The sequence below is a fragment of the Oncorhynchus mykiss genome, chromosome 23, assembly GCF_057628025.1.
Source record: "Oncorhynchus mykiss isolate SJ-2025 chromosome 23, ASM5762802v1, whole genome shotgun sequence".
NCBI lineage: Eukaryota > Metazoa > Chordata > Actinopteri > Salmoniformes > Salmonidae > Oncorhynchus > Oncorhynchus mykiss.
The window spans coordinates 5,374,671-5,394,504 of NC_143044.1; the positions used below are offsets into that span (position 1 = coordinate 5,374,671).

Below are 19,834 nucleotides of genomic sequence, written 5' to 3' on the forward strand. Positions count from 1 at the left end.
TCAATGGGGACTTATAATTCAACATTTCAAAATGTACCGTGTTAGTAGTTATACGGAACGGAACAAAGTCTAAAGGGAACCATGGAAAGATTACAACGCAAATTGAAATCTTTGGTCCTTTGTTATTACTGATATGTGAAAATATGATTGGGAATATATGACATTCGTCATCATACACAAAACTCACACAACAGAGGACAAGGAGGGATGTTAGTTCAACCCTTATCTGGATGATGAACAGGCGATTGATGATGACATCCTGTTACAGTAGCGGTTTCACCTCTGTTCAAAATGTCAGTGTCCTAAAACATCGACTACAAGGTACTACCTTCACCATTAAGATGGTGTCTATCACAAAGCTCACAAAATACTATCTACCAGATTCAATGGAAAAAATACTGCATATATCACTGTTACTCCACTAGGTGCTGTGTATTCCTACCATTCTATTGCATTGTTCCTGTCCAGTTAAGGTGCTGGCAGTTGTTGCCCTACGATGACAAATTATATAAAACAGTTTATGGTTCATTGAGAGTCCATTTCCATAATGTGGTGGAGGGAGCCAAGGCCACTGGATTTCTTATAGAAATAAAATGAGAGAGGGAATGAGAGAGACAGAGAGAGAGAGAGAGGCATATACAGTATATATCTATTTCTTTTTGAGCAGTGTATATTGAGAGAGGGAATGAGAGAGACAGATATATATATATATATATATGTATATATATATATATCTGTCTCTCTCATTCCCTCTCTCAATATACACTGCTCAAAAAATAAAAGGAACACTTAAATAACACAATGTAACTCCAAGTCAATCACACTTCTGTGAAATCAAACTGTCCACGTAGGAAGCAACACTGATTGACAATAAATTTAACATGCTGTTGTGCAAATGGGATAGACAACAGGTGGAAAATATAGGCAATTAGCAAGACACTCCTAATAAAGGAGTGGTTCTGCAGGTGGTGACCACACACCACTTCTCAGTTCCTATGCTTCCTGGCTGATGTTTTGGTCACTTTTGAATGCTGGCGGTGCTTTCACTCTAGTGGTAGCATGAGACGGAGTCTACAACCCACACAAGTGGCTCAGGTAGTGCAGCTCATCCAGGATGGCACATCAATGCGAGCTGTGGCAAGAAGGTTTGCTGTGTCTGTCAGCGTAGTGTCCAGAGCATGGAGGCGCTACCAGGCAAGACAGGCAAGTACATCAGGAGACATGGAGGAGGCCGTAGGAGGGCAACAACCCAGCAGAAGGACCGCTACCTCCGCCTTTGTGCAAGGAGGAGCAGGAGGAGCACTGCCAGAGCCCTGCAAAATGACCTCCAGCAGGCCACAAATGTGCATGCTCAAACGGTCAGAAACAGACTCCATGAGGGTGGCATGAGGGCCCGACGTCCACACGTGGGGGTTGTGCTTACAGCCCAACACCGTGCAGGACGTTTGGCATTTGCCAGAGAACACCAAGATTGGCAAATTCGCCACTGGCGCCCTGTGCTCTTCACAGATGAAAACAGGTTCACACTGAGCACATGTGACAGAGTCTGGAGACGCCATGGAGAACGCTATGCTGCCTGCAACATCCTCCAGCATGACCGGTTTGGCGGTGGGTCAGTCATGGTGCGAGGTGGCATTTCTTTGGGGGGCCGCACAGCCCTCCATGTGCTCGCCAGAGGTAGCCTGACTGCCATTAGGTACCGAGATGAGATCCTCAGACCCCTTGTGAAACCATATGCTGGTGCGGTTGGCCCTGGGTTCCTCCTAATGCAAGACAATGCTAGACCTCATGTGGCTGGAGTGTGTCAGCAGTTCCTGCAAGAGGAAGGCATTGATGCTATGGACTGGCCTGCCCGTTCCCCAGACCTGAATCCAATTGAGCACATCTGGGACATCATGTCTCGCTCCATCCACAAACGCCACGTTGCACCACAGACTGTCCAGGAGTTGGCGGATGCTTTAGTTCAGGTCTGGGAGGAGATCCCTCAGGAGACCATCCGCCACCTCATCAAGAGCATGCCCAGGCGTTGTAGGGAGGTCAAACAGGCACGTGGAGGCCACACACACTACTGAGCCTCATTTTGACTTGTTTTAAGGACATTACATCAAAGTTGGATCAGCCTGTAGTGTGGTTTTCCACTTTAATTTTGAGTGTGACTCCAAATCCAGACCTCCATGGGTTGATACATTTGATTTCCATTGATAATTTTTGTGTGATTTTGTTGTCAGCACATTCAACTATGTAAAGAAAAAAGTATTTAATAAGAATATTTCATTCATTCAGATCTAGGATGTGTTATTTTAGTGTTCCCTCTCTCTCTCTCTCTCTGTCTCTCTCATTCCCTCTCTCAATATATATATTGTATATATTGCCATTCGGAGCTTAAGTGTGGACCCAGCCTAACCCAGAGGTACTCTGGATGCTTCCCTTCGCAGCTCATTCATAAATATTACACAGCGCATCCAGCCACTCACTCCTCTGCTCCACACCAGCCATAGGTCATCTGTCAGCAGGCCATCATGGACAGAACTTACTGGAAATTCATCAATTATGAGAGCAGTAATGAGCTGAATCAGGTATAATAAACGAGGCATGGACATGTAATTCTCCTCAGGATGTTGTACTGTAGTTGGTGGTCTACTGTACACTATGCTTCACTCATGACCGTAAATGTAAACATGTGTATTGTTTGAGAAAAAACACATACAGTATGAACGAATCCCACTTACAAACAGAAACACACAGATTCAGACACCCACACACACACATGCACATACCGAAACACACACTCCTGTGTGTTACAAGTACAGGTAGTATGTCCAGTAGAGGAGGTTGATGAATACAAAGGAGAGGGGGAAGGTCATCCTGGAGTAGTTGTCTATTAAGTGGGGATTCTCCACATGGCAACAGTTTGCAGCTTTGCGCAGGAACTTGCGGAGGAGGACCAGGACAGTGAGGCAGCGATTGGGGGGCTCCTCAGGAGACTCGGGCTTGGGCTCACTGCCAGTGGGGCTGGAGGGGCCCAGTTCCAGCTCTGCCATGGGCGCTGAGACTGCAGCAGCTTTCTCCTTACGCCTCTTGGCCCTATTGTTTTCAGCAGCGATGGTAGTGACCATGCCGTTCATCTCCTCGTCAAAGCCTCCCATCTGGTGACCGTACTGGAGGGGAGGGGGAGAGAGAGAGGGACACAGTGAGATGTGTGAAGATACATATTAAAGTACCAAACAACTGATGCTATTGACTGAAATGAAAAAAAAGGATGTGATACTTACATGAATAGTGTGTGCGACATCGCAGAAGACAAGAAATGACAAAGTTGACGACGATTCTGATAATGATGAAGAAGACGACAATGATGATGATGATAATAATGATGCTGATGATGACGATCAAGATCATAAAAAATGACGGCAATGACGATGCTAATGATGATTTCAGCGACAATAACAATGATAACGAATGTGACCATGACAACCGCAACACTGTTGATAACAACGCCGAAGGCCTTACCATGACAATGTTGGCGTCGGGGTGGTTGAGGGTGCAGAAGTGGGCCACGGCGTACTCGATCAGGGCTCCGAAGATGAAGCTGAAGCAGATGCCCAGGTACACATCGATGGCCTTGATGAAACAGTTGGCGTTGGGCAGGGACGTCCTGGCACCCATCATCAACGTGGTCATGGTCAGAACCGTGGTCACTCCTGTCACAAACCACGGCACAATGGGTGGATGAGTCATTCAATATTTGAAAGCGTCAAGATCGCCAGTTTTCCTTTCAATTCACAAACGACAACAAATGACAAAGTTATAGAGTTTAATGATGAACCACCAATAGGATTCAGCTTGAGTTGAGTTGCCTGGCCTTAATACACCAGGCGAGATGTGTATTCTATACTACAGTAACATGAAGGTAGGCTACCAGGAGTATGATATACTTGTGGAACATCCTGCTTTCTCTAACCGCCAGCATTCTACATGTTTTCAGACAGCCAAATAGCTTCCGATCAGCAGGTTTGCATGGAGGAGTGTGTGATAGGGTGGGAAAGGCATGGATCTGATTGGTGGGTGTGCTTCCTGGTTTAAGGAACTGTGATTTACCGATGCAGACCCTCGCGGGGACGGAAGACTGGCTGATCCAGAAAGACACCCAGGACAGGACCACTAGCAGGCTAGAGGGAACATATGTCTCCAGGATGAAGTACAGGATGCTTCTCTTCAGCTCAAAGTGGAAGATCAGCTTGGGGTAGTGGCCTGTGAGAGAGAGAGAGAGAGCAGACAGACATTAGAATGAGTGTGCTAATAGAACCCAAGGGTTCCTTTACTACCAACTATCAATTTAAAGGGATAGTTCACCCAATTTACAAAATTACATATTGGTTTTCTTACCCTGTATGAAGTCTATGGACAAGGTAGGTACAGATATTAGCATTTCTGTTGCGCATCATGTTCAAATCATCTATAAGTGACTTTGTTTCAACTTCACAATACATTTCTGATACTTTCGGATTATTTGGATGATGCGGTGAAAAATTGTAATATCGGTACCATGACTTGAATGGGATTTGTGCCACAAATGCTAAAACGTTTGCAAATGGAAACTCTGTCAGGGAAATGAAACCAAAGCATGGATTACGGTCATACCTTGCCCATAGACTGCTTACAGGGTGAGGACACTAAATGTGTCATTTTGTAACGTGGGTAAACCTTCCCTTTAAAAGATGAACATGGCTAACAACTAACAAATCTAAACAGTTGCCCAAAATAGTTGTGAAAGGATAACGAAAGGATAATGCTCGAGGTACAGTAGGAGTTGAAAGTCGAACCTGTTTCATAGATGGCCTCAGACGCAGAGGTGTAGTGGTCCTCTACTGTGTACTGGGCCAGACGCAGCGTGTCCAAACCACTGACCGACTCGTTCCCTCTGGTCCAGTAGAACATCACATCGTTGGTGTTGTAGCCCCCTGTAAATATGTATATATATATTGAGAGAGAGATAGTTAATGGGGGTCTATTAGACTAAGCGACTACATGTTTTGCAGTAACACTTCATCACACATACCAGTGTACTATTTCTTATACATCTAATAGAAACACAAACGGTCATCCATAAAACAATGAATATAAAGGTTAGCTGGCTACTGAGCTGTAAGTGTGTGACAGCCACAGGCAAACTTTAAAATGTAAACGTTCTATTCAATAATAGTAGCATACAGTAGCAACAGCCCTCCATTGCTCATTCGTGAAGCACTGTGACATCCGGCAGGAGTGAATAGGAAATGCTAATGCAAATGCAGCCTTACTTCAAGAGAGGGAGAGAGAAGGGGGAAAAAGAGGGCCAGAAGGAAACAACGGCAATGAGGACAGCACTGCTTTAACAGTTTCCTTCCTGTCTAACACGCCAGCAGTTGATTCATACATATTTCAGGTCTTATATTATGTCAGTACTTTACATAATCTAAGACCAGACATAACAGTACCTTACATAATCCTACAGACCTCACAGTGACACTGTATAACAACGTATATTAAACGTATGAGCAAGCTGTTTACTGTATAAAGCCACAAGCTATAAAGTACTGACAGTTTTTCTTCCTGATAATCTGGGTACAGCACCGAAACTGACCTGGGGTTCAAATAATATTTGAAATAATTTATAGTACTTCAAATGTGCTTGACTGAGCTTGCCTGTTGAAATGGAACCAAATGAAAAGTCCCAAAAATGCGTAGCTTGCCCACCTGGCACATCTGGTGGGGTTAAGCAAATGCTCAAAGGATTTGAAAGATTTCAAATAGTATTTGAACACAGGTCTGCTCCGAAACAGTTTTCTAACCTCACGTAGATCATGCCTTTGGAGATTCATTATGAGACGTAGTTCAGTAATTGACCTGCAGAGGACGATGTGGCATAAGAAGCCCTAAGAGGCGACTGACAGGAGGAGAAATGTCTGTGTCCCAGAATTATCCTGGGACACAGAGGATCCTCATCTCCTGTTGCTTCATTAGATCAAACACTTATTGATTGGCCTTTTATCAATTAGATTTTCTCAAGTCCTGCATCTTCTCTCTTCAGTTCTCTCTCGCCTCCTCCTGAAAAAGGTCAAAGTTAACCGTGGAGCGTCGGCGAAGAGAGTGAACATGGAAATGCACTTGCTTGAAAATCGTCCTACACTTGCGCATCATTAGGCAAATGGTGTTTACAGCGGTGGATCCCAAAATAAATGTGTAAAGTGCTCAAAACAAATGAAGCTAGTAGTGCAAGACATTTATTGCTAAAACAAAAAGTACCATATTGTTTTCAAACGTGTGCATGTTTTTCTCAAAAGCTGATTGAAAGGGTGTGTGGCAGATTTCAAAACTCTTCCTAGGTAGGATGGCTATCGGGATGGGGAGGACACTTCCGTTTTCTTACTAACGAATTGAGGGGGGGGGGGGGGGGACTGAGGAGAGAGACAAATGAGAATGATCTCCCATGATCTCATGGCTCTTACACTGCCGTCTCACCATCTCCCCTGACATGTATGAAAATCCAGGAAGGCATACATTATTGAGGAAAGTGTGTTTAACGTAGTATGCAGAGCAGCCTGACGAAAAGCAACAGAGCCTTTGAAGCTGCTGAGGATCAGGATCTCTTGTTGTAACTTCTTCAGTGCTGTTATGTTTGCCCCTTTTACCCGACCGAACTCGTTATTTTCATGACTGCCGGGTCAGGGCAATGTGCAAATAAGGGTTTGAAGCATGCGCCGGCGCCGCAGTCCTGTGCATCAGAGCGTGAACGGTTACATTAGGACATAAGGATCTTGAGGTGCTCTGAAGCCTGAAAAGTGCACTACCCTGCAGCCTGGTGAAGCGAAAGCTTTTGCCTCTTAAAATATCCTACTCACTGGGACAATGAGATGGGGGCATCTTTAAAATGGCTGCATAGAGACTTTTAAAATCTTCAAAACCGAATCGGTACACCATCCTCCACGGTGGTGAGTGTGGTCTCATCGTTAAGCAACAATCAAACATAGCTGGGAACATCTTCCCACTCCAGGCCTTTTCTGCTGTCGGTAGCCACTGCATTTGTCACCGTCATCTCTATCTAAACAGTGTCATCTTTTGTCTTTAAACTTCCCTGTTGGAAGTGGAGTGCAGCCTTGGGAGTGAAGAGAAGCGGGGAGCGATGTTCCATTTTTGGCAGCACATTAAAAATAATGAAAGCTCACAGTCTGGTGCTTTTCAGCGTGCTGCCGAACCAAGGCTCTGGGAGTCTGGGATGCACAGTATATGTTTAGCCTGGCAGTAATGTAAAGAGGAAAATAATTTACTTGACTTGAGTTAACCTCTACGTGTATTGAGTGGGATCAGTGGAACAATAGCTCCCTCTGACTGAGTTCGTTGTTGGCATGTGATATAGCTATAGCTTAGCACAATTTGCACTGGCGTAACACAGTTATGTAACGCAGAATGTGTTAGCCAGACAGCCACACACAAACCAACCGCTGTCCATGGTGCTGAAATTTATTCATGTCTATGTGGCTGCATGCCTAATGAATCCATGAATCGTTCTTGACATAAACAGGTGCACTTGGCATCTACTACCATACCCCGTTCCAAGGCAATTCTATATTGTCTCTTGCTCATTCACCCTCTGAATGGCACACACACAGTCCGTGTCTCAACATGTCATAGATCTTGGTGATACATGGTGTTGATACATGGTGTTGCAATGCTGCCATTTTTAGACTGCTGGCATGTGGCAATAATGTAATTATTGCTCCACTGTTCAGTAATTCAAGTTGGAAATTCAAGCATCGCAGATTGTAAAATAAATGTTTGATGCATACTAATCAGCTAATAAACATCTGTCCTGTATAGGCTACCTGAACCTGCATGACATGAGCCGTCCCCATGCTCTCTCCCAGCTTGGATAGAAAGTTGCTGTGTGTAAAACTGGTCTATTAATGCCAAATAATAAAGTCAGTCCACCCTCAAAACACTAGCTTACTAGGGATTGTTTCATTATGCATTGTACTATCTATAGCTACATACCGTATTTAGCTGCTATTTAGCTGCTAGTTATAAACCTTTTCAAAAAATTACACATCAAATAACCTAACAATGAGGAAAAAGTAGTTGGCTTGAGGATAAATTCAGACACTATTTTGTCTGGCTAGTCAACTAAATCAAATTAAATCCAACTTGATGAACTCCCCTGGTCTCCTGAAGTCCTCTTTCTTTGTGTGCAAATGTTGTCACCACTGCCTGTAGTTTTAGGTCTGCTGGCCCTACTGTTTTCTATAGGCTACTGAGTATTGCCAACCCAGGCAGTCTTTCCTGAGACATTGTGCATTATAGCCTATGTCCATTGCACCTCACGCAATTTAAACTTAGTCGTGAATGATGCATGCAAAGATATACCAGAGATAAGGGTCTGTTGATATTGCAACCACACAACTTGAACACCGGTTCCCCAGTATGAACGAAATCACAAAACACTTTTTTTGTTCAGGCCCTCAAAAACTGTTAACCTGTTTGCATCTGCCAACAATCCCCTCCTGTATTCCCAAGCATATCCACGACTGCGTGGCCTCACACAGTTCCAACTCCATCATCAAGTTTGCTGACAACACAACAGTAGTAGGCCTGATAACCAACAATGACGAGACAGCCTACAGGGAGGAGGTAGGCACTCTGACGGCGTGGTGCCAGGTAAACAAACTCTCCCTCAACGTCAGTAAAACAAAGGAGCTGATTGTGTTCTACAGGAGCACCATCGAGAGAATACTGTCGGGCTGCATCACAGCAAGGTACGGCAACTCCACAGCCGCAAACCGTATGGCGCTTCAGAGGGTGATACGTGCAGCCGAACGCCCCATTGGGTGCACACTGCCTGCTCTACAGGACACCTACAACACCAGGTGTCACAGGAAGGCCATCAGGCACTCAAGCCACCGCCCCTTCAATCTCTGAGACGCAGGCAGTACAGGAGCATCATGGCAAAAACTGGAAGTCTGGCCAATAGTTTCTACCCTCAGACCATCAGGCTGCTGAATACCCACCACTAGTCAGCTACCTGCTTTATTGTGTTTATTTTACTTGGTTCCCACACGCCTTCAATGGTCATGCTGCTCCACCTATGGTCATTTCCTCGTACAGCCCTTCAAAAGTCTTTATTATGCCTACACCCTAATGGCCATTTATTTATTTATCAATGCTACAGTTGTTATGATGTATATAGTGCTATTTTTCTATTTCTATAGTTGTTTTTTATGACCATTTTCATTATTTTATTTAACTTGGTCCTGCATGTTGGAGCTCAGAAGCTAATATTTTCCCTGTACCCTGCGATCACACCTGCAACCCTGTACATGTGACTACTAAACACTCTGAATCTGAATTGACTGTCCAGAGCTTAAAATATACCATTCATCTCTTTCAGTAACGTGTTGAGGCCGGCAATTAAGGAGAATGAGAGGCTCAATTAAAGATGTTACAGAACTGCTGTATTTGAAGCACAACTCCCTTCTGCATTCAAAGAGTACTCAGACCCCTTGATTTTCCTACACATTCTGTTACATTACAGCCTTATTCTAAAATGGATTAAATTAAATCTACACACAATAATCCATAATGACGAAGCAAAAACAGGTTTTTAGAAATTTTAGCAAATGTATTTAAAAAAAAAACTGAAATATCACATTTACATAAGTATTCAGACCCTTTACTCAGTACTTTGTCGAAGCACCTTTGGCAGCGATTACAGCCTCAAGTCTACTTGTGTATGACGCTACAAGCTTGGCACACCTGTATTTGGGGAGTTTCTCCCATTCTTCTCTGCAGATCATCTCAAGCTCTGGTTGGACCACTCAAGGACATTCAGAGACTTGTCCCAAAGCCACTCCCGCATTGTTTTGGCTGTGTGCTTAGGGTTGTTGTCCTGTTGGAAGGTGAACCTTTGCCCCAGTCTGAGGTCCTGAGCTCTCTGTAGCAGGTTTTCATCAAGGATTTCTCTGTACTTTGCGCCGTTCATCTTTGCCTCGATACTGACTAGTCTCGCAGTCCCTGCCGCTGAAAAACATCCCCACAGCATGATGCTGCCAACACCATGCTTCACCGTAGGGATGGTGCTAGGTTTCCTCCAGACGTAAAGCTTGACATTCAGACCAATAATTAGTTCAATCTTGGTTTCATCAGACCAGAGAATCTTGTTTCTCATGGTCAGAGTCTTTAGGTGCCTTTTGGCAAACTCCAAGAGGGCTGTCATGTGCATTTTACTGAGGAGTGGCTTCCATCTGGCCACTCTACCATAAAGGCCTGATTGGTGGAGTGCTGCAGAGATGGTTGTCCTTCTGGAAGTTTCTCCCATCTCCACAGAGGAACTCTAGAACTCTGTCAGAGTGACCATCGGGTTCTTGGTCACCTCCCTGACCAAGGCCCCTTTCCCCCAATTGCTCAGTTTGGCCGGGCGTCCAGCTCTACCAGCTAGATGGCTAGCTAGCTAGTGTGTTTGATTCGATTCAAATTCACCAGACAATTTTCTTTGTTGTTTCTACTTACTCCTTGACTGCAATGCAAGATGAGCTGGCAGTGACGATTTCAAGCTCAGGAGGGTTCCTCCGAAGTTATGAGCAGGCTGTCATTATTATCTTAAGTGAATGGAGAGCTCAAAAATAAAGATTGTGTCTATTTTGACAAGACCAGAGAGTCAACGACAACAGAGAAGTCGCAGTCAGGCGGCCGGGGGCTTGGAGGTGCCGGTGAGATGGCTTGAACGGAAGATGAACTGTGCTGCCTGCCTTGCTCATCTTTCCCTGTTGACCTCCTCACTCTGCTCAAGCCATGTGGTTCCCCCTTGGCTGTTGCTCCCTCTGTTGGAGGCTTGAAATAATCCAAATGTTAATCTCCAGCTGAAACTCGCAGTCCAGGCCTACTCTATCATATAGCTGTTTTCTTTGATTGATGTTAGTTTTGCTTTTCAAGCGCTTTGCGATTCTTTCTGTGGTGAAAAGCATTATAGGAGTTGAATAAATTAGAATGATTATTAAACAGCCACGTTGCTGCCTGGATGTGGAAGTGAATTGGAAATCTTACAGCTCTCCAGTTGCAGAGTGCAGGTTTGCTTGTCCATGGGATATTTGGTCAGATCCATGTTGCAGGCCACAGTGGTGGTGATCCTGGAGATATGAGAGAAAACGGTTAACAGAGGTTTCTTTCCCCCTAGCAGAACCATCTCAGTGTTTTCCCATGTATTCCCTCTGACGTACCTCTGAAGGCACTAATGCTGTTTGTGTCCCTCTCCTCAATCCTAAAATAAACCCTTTGCACTGTTCAATCACTGCTTTAGATAATCCAATTACTAATTCTAATTGAGCACACTGAGCAATTTTTTGATTTAGTGATACTTACAGTATCTACACTGAACAAAAATATAAACACAACATGTAACGTGTTGGTCCCATGTTTCATGAGCTGAAATAAACCATCCCAAAGTTTTCCATTTGCACAAAAAGGCTTAAAATGTTCTACACAGATTTGTTTACATCCCTGTTAGTGAGCATTTCTCTTTTTACCAAGAATTAATTTATCTACCATAAGCAACCTCCAACATCGTTTTAGAGAATTTGGTTGTACGTCCAACCGGCCTCACAACCTCTGACCACGTGTAACCACGCCGGCAGCCCAGGACCTACACATCAGGCTTCTTCACCTGGGGGATCGTCTGTGACCAGTCACCCGACAGCTGATGAAATTCTGAGTTTGCACAACTGAAGCATTTCTGCACAAACTGTCAGAAACCATCGCAGGGAAGCTCATCTGTGTGCTCGTCGTCCTCAATATAGTCTTGACCTGATTGCAAATCGGCGTCATAACCGACTTCAGTGGGCAAATGCTCACTGTACTGGGCAGATGGCCATGTGGGGGAGCGTTTTTTTATTTAACTAGGCAAGTCAGTTAAGAACAAATTCTTGTTTACAATGATGGCCTAGGAACAGTGGGTTAACTGCCTTGTTCAGGGGCAGAACTACAGATTTTTACCTTGTCAGCTCAGGGATTCCATCTAGCAACCTTTCGTTTACTGGTCCAAATGCTATAACCACTAGGTGGTTTGCTGATGTCATTGTTGTGAACAGAGTGCCCCATGGTGCCGGTGGGCAGTGGTGTAAAGTACTTAAGTAAAAATACTTTAAAGTACTACTCAACTCTATTGCATTTTATTGATGGTAATTTGAATGCAGAAAGATACCGTGACAAGATCCTGAGACCGATTGCAGTGCCATCAATCTGCTGCCATTACCTCATGTTTCAACATGATAATGCACGGCCCCATGTCGCAAGGATCTGTACACAATTCCTGGAAGCTGAAAATGTCTCAGTTCTTCCATGGCCTGCATACTCACCAGACATGTCACCCATTGAGCATGTTTGGGATGCTCTGGACCAACGTGTACGACAGCGTGTTCCAGTTCCTGCCAATATCCAACTTTTCGCATCCATTGAAGAGGAGTGGGACAACATTCCACAGGCCACAGGCGAAGTAGATGTGTTGCGCTGCATGAGACAAATGGTGATCACACCAGATACTGACTGGTTTCTGATCCACACCCCTACCTTTTTTTTAAGGTATATGTGACCAACAGATGCATATCTGTATTCCCAGTCATGTGAAATCCATAGATTAGAGCCTCATTTATTTATTTCAATTTACTGATTTCCTGATATGAACTGTAACTCAGTAAAATCTTTGAAATTGTTGCATTTCTATTTTTGTTCAGTGTAGTCCAAGGCTCTTTGCATTGATGGATCCCTGTGCGTGTGTGTGTGTGTGTGTGTGGGGGGGGGGGGGGGGGGGGGGGTCCATGTGTGTGCATGCATGGATTTGTGCATTCGTGCATGCCTGTGTGTGTGTGTTTCTCCAGATGACTCACCTCAGGGCGTAGAGCACTGTTCCATTGGGGAAGATCCTTATCAGCCTGTTCTCCACAGTGATGTCATGGAGGAAGGACTTCTTGGAGTCTACGATGAATGTGTCTGGTACCCAGAGCAGCTCCACAAGCCTGCCGTCCAGACTCAGGCTTTTGTTCCCCTCAAACACCAGGCGCTCGTCTGTCCAGCGCTGACGCAGGAAGATGGTGGCCGTGTAGTCCTACAGAGCAATGTCAAAGGTCAGCATTGCACGGTTGTACTGCAATTACAGTGCATCTTCATGTCTAACCGCTGATGGCATAACATGACATACTGGATATACTGGAATGTAATATGTATTTTAATATCACAAATTCTGGCCTAATGAGAGTCATTAGACTTGTTGGTGTTTTGTGTTAGAGATGTCTCTTTCCATTCACTACTGTTTGGAGGATGAAAATATGTGGATGAATGAATGTGCGTGGGTGGCCTAGTAAAGGAGTCCTTTTGAAGTGATTTATTTGACAATCAGATGACACCATTATGATTGGTCATGCCACAACAAAAGGAAATCATTTTCAAAAGTTAAATTACAAATCCCATTGAATTAATAGAGATTATATGTAATTGTATGATTAGGCCCATAAAAATATTCATAGTAAGTCCCGTACCGGGAGGAAATTAAATCTACTTTCACCCCGTATCACAATGTACAATGCGTCATAAATGACACAGGAAGTTGTCCCACCATGTTGATCTCTGATATGGTGTCAATACTGGCAACGTCCAAACTCATGCCCACAGTCACTGGCCCATCTACAGAGATGAGACAGACACACAGAGAAAGGGCAGGAGGGGAGAGAGAGAGGGAGAAGCAGACAGAAAGAGAGAGAGAGCAAAATATGTAAGAGCTGTACTTTCATGTCAATAAAGCATATTTAATTAGACAGAGGGATAGAGAGAGGGAGGGAGAGAGGGAGAGAGAGGGGGGGAGAGAGAGAGAGAGAGAGGGGGGAGAGAGAGAGAGAGAGAGAGAGAGAGAGAGAGAGAGAGAGAGAGAGAGAGAGAGAGAGAGGGGGGGGAGAGAGAGATAGGGGGGGGAGAGAGAGATAGGGGGGGGGAGAGAGAGATAGGGGGAGAGAGAGAGAGAGAGAGAGAGAGAGAGAGAGAGAGAGAGAGAAAAAAAAAACTGCAAGAGAAAGAGAGGATTCAGAGCCCCATGAGGAATCATAAAGCAGTATAATGAAAGGAGTGTTATTCAAGACGCCTCAAAACAAAAAAGAGCATGTTTGGGAAACGTAGTCCTGAATACTCGACATCAGTGACAACTGATGGGAATTATGTGGGAATTATCCCCTCTTCCCCTCTTGTATAACAATGTTCTAGTATTTCTGCGTTTGCTTGCCAAGAACAAGGTCACCTAACCGTTGTGCATGTGTGTAACTCTGTATGTAGGCATGCGTGGGTACTCCTGGACCCCAGGAACAGAAGCTGGTGCGATTGTAACAGCTAATGGGAATCCAAATAAACGTGTGCCAAGTTCACCTACACTGGGGACTCTGTGCATGTGTGTGTGTGTGTGTGTGTGTGTGTGTGTATGTGTGTGTGTGTGTGTGTGTGTGTGTGTGTGTGTGTGTGTGTGTGTGTGTGTGTGTGTGTGTGTGTGTGTGTGTGTGTGTGTGTGTGCGCGTGCGTGCAGAGCTGCCCTCCTGTGTGGGGATCATGGGGATCAGCAGTGCACTGATCTCTGTGAATTACATTTTCTCTGATTCGGTTCAGTCTCATTGATTATTCATCAAACAGCAGGCAAACAAAACAATCACATTTAGAGGGATTCTCTGAGACGGAGACAATGACAAGGGATTTGTGAGAACTACAAACAGTGCAGAGGATCAAAGGCCACAATACATCATGGCACTGTCCTTACAGGGTTACGCTGTGTAGCATCCATATTAGGAAGTCACAGTAGGCCTACGCATGGAAATGTTGACCACCGTACAGCATCCACATTATTCACACTGAGTATGCATGAGATTGGTGACTGCTAAGAAAAATGGCATCATTTGTCAGCTGCTTACTCTTGATATTAACTGCCTACCCCTATGACTAAAATCACCAGGTGTGTTCATGTGTTGGTAGCATGCATTCATTTGTATTTAGAATTAGCAAATGTTCATCATGCACATACTGTGCTTTTCATGTGGAATGAGATTGCTTCCATCTGGCAGGTAAAGGCTCAGGGACATTTAATGTATAGCCTTGTCAAAATATGGTTATCTTGAAATGAATATGGGAATATGGTAAGGCACACAATCACACAGAGAGACAAACAAACACACACACACAGAGCTCCCTTGAGCAGTTTCCCTTACTGTCAAAGAAAGGCCTGAGGTACTTGTTGTATCCTTTCATCAGCTTCTGAATGGTGGGAGGCAGAATCTCTCCCTCCTTTACTTCAGCACTGAGCAGTGAGTTCTCTAACATCCTGGTAAGAAGAAAATAACAGAAAAAGAAGAAATTAAATCATTTAGCGTCCCTCCCCTCTTCAGTGGATACCTAACGGCTCTTGCCTGATTATCCTGCCTCTTTGGTCTGCCAGTTCAGATCGTCAATACCTCCTGAGTAGCGTAAGCTGTGGTAAGCAGAAGTGAAGCAGCCCGATTGAAAGGCTTAAAAAAAAAAATGAAATGAAAAGGGAGGGAGAAAAAAACTGACATGTTCTTAGTTGCTTTACGTTGATCCCAACAGGGGTCAGAACACTTGAAACGTTCCATCATCAGCACTCCCTCCTCTTCCTCTACACGCTTGACTCTGCTCGTCTGAGCTCAGATCAGTTTCCAATATGCAGTTCCACTGATAGCTCTTGTTAGGCATTTAGCGGCATAGGGAGATTATTATTTCACCAGGGATGGAGGGTGGAAGAACCCTGAAGAACACATTCGCGCACCTTCCCTCCATGGTAGTACTGCCATTTGTGCATAATAATCTGTAATCCAAAATATGCTTGTGAATGGAAGAAGCCCTGGAGCTTTGTTAGTAATGTAAGGAACACCGAAGGAAGGCAGACCAGGGCGAGTGTGCACGTACATTAATCTCCATACGCTAGTAGGCATGTACGTGTCCTTACTACTGTATGCTCACAGTCAACAGCAGCTCATTCTCAGTCATTACAACAAAGAGTGTGCATGATAAACGTGTGCAGTGGTACATTTTCCCCTACTGTTTTGTTTCTTCATCTTCAGTTCAGAGCAGGGGGGGATAATTCTCTGTTCAAGCCAGGTTAAAGGCTTTTACTAATGACTCCAGAGAGCATTCCTCACTGTTTTGAAGTAGACTTTCCAACACTGCCACAGTTCCAGAAGTTCACATAGAAACTTGATGAATGCATACAGACAGACACCGACTTGTAATGCCAGTAGCATTTGACACTATCTGAGAGACCTGGACTATTCACGAGTTGACAGAGATCTGTACTAGCTCTAAAAGACTCTAGTACATGACTTCTTTAAGGTACTTTAGCTTATGGTATTCAAAATCCCATTTCCCATTTCTACCAATGGAAAGACACATGATGAATACAGATGGATACAACTTTATACGGGAAACCCTTCAAATAAGAATGACTTTAGCGTGACTTCAAAAATTATTTGGTCAAGATAATTCACATGAATTCCTAAAACCCAAGACTTGAATTACCTGACCATGTCAAATTAGCTTACAGAATTCAGTGAGCATCAAACTGTTGCTATGTTGATTAGTCTCACTTACTGGATTATTGCAAAACCCTTCCAGGAATGTGTATGACTGGCAGGCTTCTCTCCAGCCCTGGGACAGAAAAGCCATGTTCGTGACAGAGCTCTGCCACTGGAATGCTCCATTATGAATCTGCGTGACCTCGAATGACCCCACACGTACACAGGCGCCCACATGCACAGACATGAACACACAGACACACACACACACACACACACACACACACACACACACACACACACACACACACACTTCCCAGTGTAGGTGAGGTTGGCATCTAGAAGCTCGCATCAAAACACTGCCACCACCGCTAATTTTGACAACCAATTTTAGATTAAATTAAACATATGACTTTTGTTTGGCATATTTTATCATCTCAACCAATATGCCATTTAGTAAAGTGATCATGTGGTTTTCATTGTCGGTCGCCTATATTTTTTGAACACATTCAAAGATGGCTAAAAACCAGGATGTGAACATGTGCAAACTGAACCTCAAAAAATCACACATTTTCAGTATAAATTGTGTATAAAATGGGAAACTACAAGGTTGTAACATGTTGTTGACCTATAAGACACAATTGTATATTAATTTATTATATTACTAAAATGTTGTGGTTGAAAAAATATGCTCTACCAGGCGGTTGAGTTGCCAATTAAAGGAATACTATTAAGTCAACGCTAAGCTATTATGGACAATGGAAAAGTATTGTTATGGGATGTATTTTTTATTTTATTTTTTATTTCCCCTTTATTTAACCAGGTAGGCTAGTTGAGAACAAGTTCTCATTTACAACTGCAACCTGGCCAAGATAAAGCATAGCAGTGTGAACAGACTGCAACACAGAGTTACACATGGAGTAAACAATAAACAAGTCAATAACACAGTAGACATTTAAAAAAAAAAAGTCTATATACATTGTGGGCAAAAGGCATGAGGAGGTAGGCAAATAATTACCATTTAACAAGTTAACACTGGAGTGATAAATGATCAGATGGTCATGTGCAGGTAGAGATACTGGTGTGCAAAAGAGCAGAAAAGTAAATAAATAAAAACAGTATGGGGATGAGGTAGGTAAATTGGGTGGGCTATTTACCGATGGACTATGTACAGCTGCAGCGATCGGTAAGCTGCTCAGATAGCAGATGTTTAAAGTTGGTGAGGGAGATAAAAGCCTCCAACTTCAATGATTTTTGCAATTAGTTCCAGTCGCAGGCAGCAGAGAACTGGAAGGAAAGGCGGCCAAATGAGGTGTTGGCTTTAGGGATGATCAGTGAGATACACCTGCTGGAGCGCGTGCTCCAAGAGCAGTTGGAGGCCACGGAAGGAGTGTTGTATGGCATTGAAGCTCGTTTGGAGGTTAGATAGCACAGTGTCCAAGGAAGGGCCAGAAGTATACAGAATGGTGTCGTCTGTGTAGAGGTGGATCAGGGAATCGCACGCAGCAAGAGCTACATCATTGATATATACAGAGAAAAGAGTCGGCCCGAGAATTGAACCCTGTGGCATCCCCATAGAGACTGCCAGAGGACCGGACAACATGCCCTCCTATTTGACATACTGAACTCTGTCTGCAAAGTAGTTGGAGAACCAGGCAAGGCAGTCATTAGAAAAACCAAGGCTACTGAGTCTGCCGATAAGAATATGGTGATTGACAGAGTCGAAAGCCTTGGCCAGGTCGATGAAGACGGCTGCACAGTACTGCCTTTTATCGATGGCGGTTATGATATCGTTTAGTACCTTTAGCGTGGCTGAGGTGCACCCGTGACCGGTATTTAGTCTGTGCAAATACAAAAATCCTCATATCCATATTATTATTTACTGTCTGCCTGTTATCTTCAATATGTTTTACAATATTATTCAGTGTATGTACTTTTACTTGTATTCTAAACATACAAACTATATTTACATTTATTTGAATATTCATATTTCGACACACAAATGTATAATAATTGTATTCATATTTGCTATTAGTCTTCATTTAACTAGGCCTATCTTCCATTATAAGTAACTGAAGCAATCAAAATGTAAATTCTGGTATAATTTTTTTGATGATTTAAAAAGTTTGTTTACCCTACCTAATTAGGAAACTCATCAGCCTGGTTGAGATGTTTGCACTGCATTATTTATAACATTTTAAGTCATGCAAATAGAAAGTATTCATTTATAGCCTATACTGAGGCCAAATTAACATATTTTTCAGACTTTTATAACTTGGTGTGCCAGTTAAAGGGTTAAAACCTATTCAAAATGTACAAAATATTAGGTTTATTTTTGTATTGACTGTGGCTAGTGTGGCATTGACCACACTGCATGCTTAAAAATGCATGCTAAAAAATCCAAACTCACCAGAGAAATGACAAACTAGCCTTGGACCCTATCTGAATCAGATGGCTTGATCAACAGTGTCAGAGATGGTGCTGGCAACATTATTTGAATGGACATATATGGACATAGACACCATGGATCCACACAACACTCCCTAATGTACTAATTGGCCCACTCATTGGCCTTGAGTGAGCAGTCACAACCTATTACTTGTCTTTCTCTGTGTTTAGTGAGGATGGAATGCCTCAGGGAAAGAATTGCAAGGAATTGGGGAGATTGGTCGCTTACTCGCTCTCTCTGGCTTTTGGAATCTCTCTCTCTCTCTCTCTCTCTCTCTCTCTCTGAGGTGATGCATGGGGAACCTTTATTGATTATTGATGGTCCTCCAGAAAACATACAAGTGGAGTCTCTGCAGACAAAATTATCTATCTGTAAAATACAAAAAAAAATTGTCCACTGTAAAATAGCACAGACTGGAATATGTTCTGGGATTCATCCGATGGCATTGACAAGTTTACCACATCAGTCACCGGCTTCGTTAATAAGTGCATTGATAACATCGTCCCCACAGTAACAGTATGTACATATCTCAACCAAAAGCCACGGATTACAGGCAAAGTCCGCACTAAACTAAAGGCTAGAGCTGCCTCTTTCAAATAGCGGGACAATAATCTGGACGCTTAAGAAATACCGCTATACCCTCCAACGAACTATCAAACAGGCAAAGCGTCAACATAGGACTAAGATCGAATCCTACTACACCGGCTCTGACACTCGTCGGATGTGGCAGGGCTTGCAAACTATCATGGATTACTATAAGGAAACCCAGCCGAGAGTTTCCCAGTGACGCGAGTTTACCAGATTAGCT

The 19,834-nt window shown here is 43.7% G+C and overlaps 1 protein-coding gene across 1 annotated transcript in view; it reads right to left on the reverse strand.

Moving 5' to 3' along the window:
• Positions 1–1,640: 1,640 nt before the first annotated feature.
• The window catches only part of gabrzb (gamma-aminobutyric acid type A receptor subunit zeta, b), a 96,661-nt gene continuing 78,467 nt past the window's right edge, over positions 1,641–19,834 (reverse strand). The window contains exons 3-10 of the mRNA XM_036960549.2: positions 15,258–15,370; positions 13,634–13,701; positions 12,909–13,126; positions 11,074–11,156; positions 4,824–4,961; positions 4,099–4,251; positions 3,511–3,701; positions 1,641–3,158 (exon numbers count right to left, since the gene is read on the reverse strand). Of these exons, the coding sequence (XP_036816444.1) occupies positions 2,799–3,158; positions 3,511–3,701; positions 4,099–4,251; positions 4,824–4,961; positions 11,074–11,156; positions 12,909–13,126; positions 13,634–13,701; positions 15,258–15,370 (1,324 nt within the window). The 3' untranslated portion in view covers positions 1,641–2,798. The remainder of the gene's footprint in view (positions 3,159–3,510; positions 3,702–4,098; positions 4,252–4,823; positions 4,962–11,073; positions 11,157–12,908; positions 13,127–13,633; positions 13,702–15,257; positions 15,371–19,834) is intronic.